The sequence below is a fragment of the Nilaparvata lugens genome, chromosome 9 (assembly GCF_014356525.2).
Source record: "Nilaparvata lugens isolate BPH chromosome 9, ASM1435652v1, whole genome shotgun sequence".
Taxonomy (NCBI): domain Eukaryota; kingdom Metazoa; phylum Arthropoda; class Insecta; order Hemiptera; family Delphacidae; genus Nilaparvata; species Nilaparvata lugens.
In genome coordinates, this window is record NC_052512.1 from 6891007 (window position 1) to 6897634 (window position 6628).

Here is a 6628-nt window from a genome sequence, read left to right on the forward strand (position 1 = left end):
TCCATGACCTATGCACAAGCTAGTAGCTTAAGTGGGCATCATAAAAAAATTACATCTGGCATAATATTATATCCATCCGAAAAATAAATATTTACATGATTTATCAATCAACTTCAATAATAGAGATTCTTAAATAATTCCAGTAGTTCATTATACAGTAGCTATTGTTGTTGTATATCTACAATATCCTACAAAATCCTACAATCTCACTATACTGTATTTGATTTTTTGTCATAGTCATTCAATCTCAGCTGTTTTCCATGCATGAAATCAAGCCGGTAAATAGCTGTTTGCAGAACAAATAAACATATGATTCTCATTACAGCATACTGTACTGTAATGGAACCGTATTGTTTCTTTACAGTCGAGTATGTTTCCTAGTTCCGAAAGAGGAACAGCAAAACTGCTACAAAAAAACAAAAACAAAACACCTACAGCGCTCCAGGTGGAAGTTTGTCAACTTCCACAAAATTCCTGATTCGGAATTTGGAACTAGGTTATGTTTAAAGAATGCATGTAGTAACGGTAGCACAAGCAGGTAATGTTTTCTACTTCTCAATTATTCTTCTTTAGATTATTATGACGAAAAATAGTGTACGTTACTTGGACGTGAATGTCTTTTGCAGTGCTCAGATGAAATTCTAGTCTCGGCTAATGCCTCGACTAGAAACATCATTCTCGCCTGCAAAAGGCTCCTTCCCATCCTTGTTACGTAAGATACTATTATATGATTTTTTTAATCAAAAACGTTTGTAGTAATTTTACTTAACTGTAGAAAAGATAGATAGAGAAAATAAGTCATAGCAATCTTTTCTCTATGATTCAACTCACCTTTGGCATTACTATTTTCAACCGGAGGTGTGAGAGGTCTTTGTGCCACATCCTCAGCTTCTGATTCTTGATTCTCATTCGACTCTTCCTCGTTTTTGCTGCCGTCTTCTGCCGCAGAAACTGCCGAATCCAGTTCTGAATCTCCGATCACTTCGATACTTTCAGTCTCACTCAAGGAGCTCGCCAAGGTCTCATTGGCTTCTATCAAGTTCCATCCGTCAGAAATATCAGAATCACTGTGCTCTGTCCTTGCTGGTTCCATCTGAAATCGATGACAAAAGTTTTGAAGTGACAGAATTTGTTTTTTTTTTATTTTCAATTGGAATAGGATCCCCATGGAACTTACTGTCATAATATTATCATACTACTTGTAAAATAAATACAGTTGAGCCTCTGTATAACAAAGTCGATTATCCCGAGAAAAAATTCGCTGCAGAGAGGTATTCGTTATTGAGAGGTTGTTCTTTCAAGAAAACTGCCACAATCTTATGGATCTTATTATATCAAGGGCGGTAATTGAATGAATATGGTTCTTAGCATCGTACTCAACTATGGTATGTATTTAACATCGGGAACGTAGGTAGTGACATTTTGTGAAATGTCACAAAATTGAAATGTGTGACAAAAGCAAGGATGAGAAAGTCCAGTCGTTCACCTGCCTGGTCTACGAATGACAAGTGGAATTCTACATTTCCAGTAACTCACATTCAATTTCCGACATGTGTTTCAACCTCTATTGACCACCCTGAATTGCCATCTTCTTCCTACCTGAATTGCCATTATTTTTAGTCTATTCACCTTTCTGCGGAAACTAAACGATTCCTTGAAAATGACCGTCTGCTTTCTATACACACTACATTTTGCATGTGGAAGTGAAGATAAAACTTTATTGTTGAGAGGTTCGAAATTCGTTAAATAGAGGTAGATTAGCAGCCAAAACTCTAAAATGTCATGGGACCAGATAGAAATTCGCTGTGTAGAGGATAAGTGGAGGTTCGCTATGGAGAGGTTCGACTGTATTTAGCTGTTTCCATAATAATTCTCACCAACTCTATATAATTACAAGTTGCGGATTTAAGAGATCAATACAAAAGTTCATAAGCGAGTTCTTCAACCCAGGGGGTCAATAGATAATTTATCTAAGTTTGGGAAAAATAAGCCTATATCTGGTCTGTGTTGAAAATTTGATTGAAGAATTAATTGATTGGAAAGAAATGTCAATAGTCAGCTAATGAAGTTATTGAAAGTATATCAACTTTGTTGTTGATTATCCATCTTGTTTTCACTGGAATTATTACTATTGTATTTTTATATAACTTTTGAGTGGAAAACACTCACATTCTTTGGTGTGGCGACGATCAATGTTTCTGTTTGTTGGCTCAGAAAGATTTTGTTTGGCTTGAGAATGTGCAACACCAGCACGAAACGGTCGTCGACATACCAAAGAATATAAGTGTTTTTTCACTCAAAAGTTATATAAGAATACAATAGTAATGTATTAACTTACTAAACTTACAACTCACTAAACAACTCTACTAGCGGATTTTGCAAAGTCTATAGTTGTAAAACATTTTTTGCTACTGCAAACGCCGCCAAACGAATACCTCACCCACCTGGGACGTTTACTCCAAGACTACTCAGCTAAACAAAACAAAATAGTTATTCTTGGTGACACAAACATAGATACCTTAAAGTCCGAGAATACAAAATTCATTGACCTGAAGAACACTTTAATACAACACGGCTGTGACATATTTGACCTTCCAGCAACCAGAATAACTGAAACGTCAGCTACAAGTATAGATGGTTGCTACCATAATATACCAGCAAGTGAAATAGCAGCTTCCGTACATGATAACCACATCTCTGACCACCTATAGATACTGTGTATAAATAGTAGTTCTGTGAACAGTAGACCTCGCGCTCGGTAAGTTACATTGACCTGTTGTTATGTTTTCTCAAAAATTAATGAATAAATGTATTAATTTAAAATGTCTAGAAAAAAATTATAAAAAACATAGAACTTTCTGTCCTAAAAACTTTCTGTCTTTCATCAGATTAAAATAGAAAGATGTATTAAATTTTTTTTCTAACAATAACTCCAAACTCTAAACTAAAATCATGTCCTCAGCTTAATGGAAAGACGAAGTTAGTAGACAACACTGTCTACCAACGTTGATGAAAAGACACATTTTCAAGATGTTCAATGTTTTTGAACGGGTAGTATTTTAGTCCACTTGACAGCTGATTTATGATGAATAATTCTATAGTCTGATTTTTTCAGTAATATTGGCGTATGAAGGAGGCTCCTTTTTCCTTTTATATTATCCTTGAAATGCAAAATTTCCAAAAACCTTGTATATACTGTCACGTGGTATTTTAGCACCACAAAATATTTTTGAAATGAACTATTGAGCTTTAATAGAATTATAAAATGTAAAGGAAAGAGAGCCTAGTCAAAGTACCACTCAAGTAAAATTGAATGTTATTGGTGATAAAGAGTATCATATTATCTCAAGCGATAAGAGAACCAAGCAAAGTTGTAATTCAACAATAATGAGAATTCATTGACAGAAATAAAAATTATAAAGCGGCTTATTTATTATTGGCAGATCAAAAAAAGTAAAAGTTTGCATGTACATTTGAGGTTAGAATTCTTTGTTTTTGTTCTAAATGAATCAATCGATCTAGGATCAATCGACAGTTTTTTGAATCGATACCTAACGAATCAGCTGAGGACCTTGAGCTGAGCTCCTTGGGGACCAAGACTGACGCGAAAGGAAGGGAAGATATCTGACGATTCCCCGGTCACCTGACTGTGGAGGAGACTAAACAAGTAACAAGTAAGTAACTGTAGGCCTACTTATTCTTTTGGAAGTCATAGTAAAATGTTCTGGGAAATATTTGATGTATTTGTTTTCTTTTTTAAATTAATCTGTTTATATATTACTTTCCTTGCCCTATTACCATAGGTAAGGAAAGTATTGCTTTCCAAAAAAAAATAAGGTAGCCCAATTTCAAGTTTTCTATACGTTTCAAGGTCCCCTGAGTCCAAAAACATGATTTTTTAGTACTCATTTCATGTATTAGAAAACAAATTTAGGGAAAAAAGTTCAAAATGAGAATGAAATTAAATTAAGTTAATATCGGGGATCGAGCTTCGCTCTGGAGAACAAAGGCATAAAGAATATATTACGAAGGAAGAAATATTATAGAATTCATAGTTCATACAGAAATATTCTATCTAATCACAGTAAATTGAGATAAATTCCCAGAGGAATGCAAAAATTTCTCACAAAAGCCCAGTTGCACAAAGGCCGGTTAAATTTTAATCCTGATTAATTTTACGTGATTCAAATCAGAGAATACCCAAAATATTCAAAAAGGTGGATCTACTGGAATTAATCAGGATTGGGAATAACCCGGATTTTTTGCAACCGGCACTAAGTAGGCTACCTGATTGAATGATTACAAAAGTTCAACAGCTGAGTCATAATTTTGACACAGTCCCACACACATGAACTCGCTCACTCACTTCAATCATCAACAGATGACGAAATAATTATTATCAGCTGTTTTTCCAAGGATGAATAATAATTATCCTTTTAATGTCCTTCAGCGAGTTTTTCGAGAGATGAGACCTAGTGCAATCGAATTTTTATATTATAAACCTTCTATATTCTGAATTTCGTGAGAATCGTTAGAGACGTTTTCGAGATCCGGTGAAATACAAACATATAAACATCTAAATATCTAAACATATAAACAGAAATTGCTCGTTTAATAGTACAAGATATAGCCTAAAAACTAATTTAAATTCAACCATATGAAATAAAATCGTATCACATCTCAACTTATGCTGTATTGAGTCACAGAAAACGGTCTACTGGCACCACTGGGCTTATCCGTTTTCCCATATAGATCTCAATCATAATAACAGCATGAAATTTAATTTTTAAGCCACTTGTAAATTAGGTAAGGTCTTGTAATGACAGTTGGCATAGCCTACCGTAGTCAATATATATAGTGTAGGTAAATCTAAAGATTGGCCTTGCAGTAAGCCTATTTTATTAGCATTAGTTTTGCTATCCTTGTCTATCTTTTTCTAGCTCCGCAACGTTACCAGATATTTTCTCAAGAATGTAGAAATAGAATAAAATGATAAAATATTTCATCTCAATTGTGAAAATTGAATCATTGATGAATAAATTTTCTTGGCAAATAAACAATATTTTACTTTAAACAATAATGACCAGGCAATATTTTACCAGTATCACCTATTCTCTAATGAAAGCAGTGACAAGCAGATAATCGGCAACGCTTTCTTCCTATCCTTTTTCACTGTCATTTTAACGTGGACCACACTATAGATTTTATACGCTCTTTTTATTTAAGAAATTCTTTTCAAGATTAACTTATTATTTTACTTTTGCAAAAACATTCTTCTTCGTAATAATTGAAAAGAAGTTAGAATTCGACAATAATTATTATTCGCTTTTTAAATAGCAAAAATATCCAACTTACCTTAATTATATTGCGTCTCAACTTTTTCGCTGGGTCATAGGTAGAAAAGAAATTAAGATTACAACGTAGAAAACAACACTATGAGTTGTATTTGATCAGGTGGAATGATCAAATAGAAAAAACTAATCAATTTTACTTTGATTCTTCTATTTATCTAATTTATTGTAAACTTTAACCACAAGAATGAAAAATCCTCAAACTCAACATTTTTGAGGTTATGATGCTTAGATAGAACTTAGAAGTCATCTATTGTTGTTGCTATCTTTGATCTTTGATGAAAAGGCGATCTACGAGCAATAATGCCTTGTAGAGCGCAAGCGCAGTTTATATTTTCATTGGAGGCTAACGTTTTCGTTTTGGTTATCTGTATTTAATATCTGAAAACATTCAAATATTCCGAATAATACAAGCATATTGGTATTGAAAAGTGAAATTCAAAGCCCATTAGCTACTATTTACCTTGGAAGAATTGATAAATATCTTCTTTTAGGTTATGTTACTATCTTATTGATCCTGGTCAGCAGTGAGTAACGATATTGTGGAGTGGTAACGTATTCGCTACACACAAAAGATCTACAGGTTGTTGTTTCCGTCTTATTGATCGACTGATAACATGACATGCGCCATACAGTAGAGTAATGTTCACACCAAAATCTGTAGCTCTGCAGAGTCTGTGAATGAACTTTTTAAAACGCTGAGGCTACAGTTAGGGTCACATGGTTATGATTTCTATAGTGAGGTCCACGTTATAATGACAGTATTTGACAACTTTGGTTTTGCTATTTTTGTCAATCATTCGACAAAGCCGGTGGTACTATCCTTTTCTAGGTCCACAACGATGCCAGTTATGTTTTTGACAGTGTAGAGATATAATTAATTAATGCAGAGAATCGGCATCGCTATTCTCCTATCTTTAACTACTGTCATTATAACGTGGACCTCACTATAAGTTAAACCTATCGTTTCAATGTTTCAATCATGAAGTTTACATCCTTCCAGGATTTGAAAAATATAGTAGTGAAAAAGAAAAACAAATTAAAGTTTGAACTTCTATATTATGAATTGAGGTACAAGTGTAGGCCTACTCATGGTGGTGTGTAGTGAATAGGACGTGGGAGTCGATGCACAAACGCTCTTCCAGAGAGTAGGCGTTTAGTGACGCGTTTTCCCCAGTTAACAATTCTCTTTGTAGAGGATTTGTGACACTTGCAATCGAGTCTTATGCGAGTACGCATTGAGTTGGTGATCGCTCTCTCGACATCTCAACCACAGG

The 6628-nt window shown here is 34.2% G+C and overlaps 1 protein-coding gene across 1 annotated transcript in view; it reads right to left on the minus strand.

Annotated features, from left to right (window-relative positions):
• The window catches only part of LOC111045900 (protein PFC0760c-like), an 83828-nt gene extending 77992 nt beyond the window's left edge, over positions 1–5836 (minus strand). The window contains exons 1-2 of the mRNA XM_039435450.1: positions 5815–5836; positions 832–1093 (exon numbers count right to left, since the gene is read on the minus strand). Coding sequence (XP_039291384.1) covers positions 832–1093 — 262 coding nt within the window. The 5' untranslated portion in view covers positions 5815–5836. The remainder of the gene's footprint in view (positions 1–831; positions 1094–5814) is intronic.
• Positions 5837–6628: the final 792 nt, after the last annotated feature.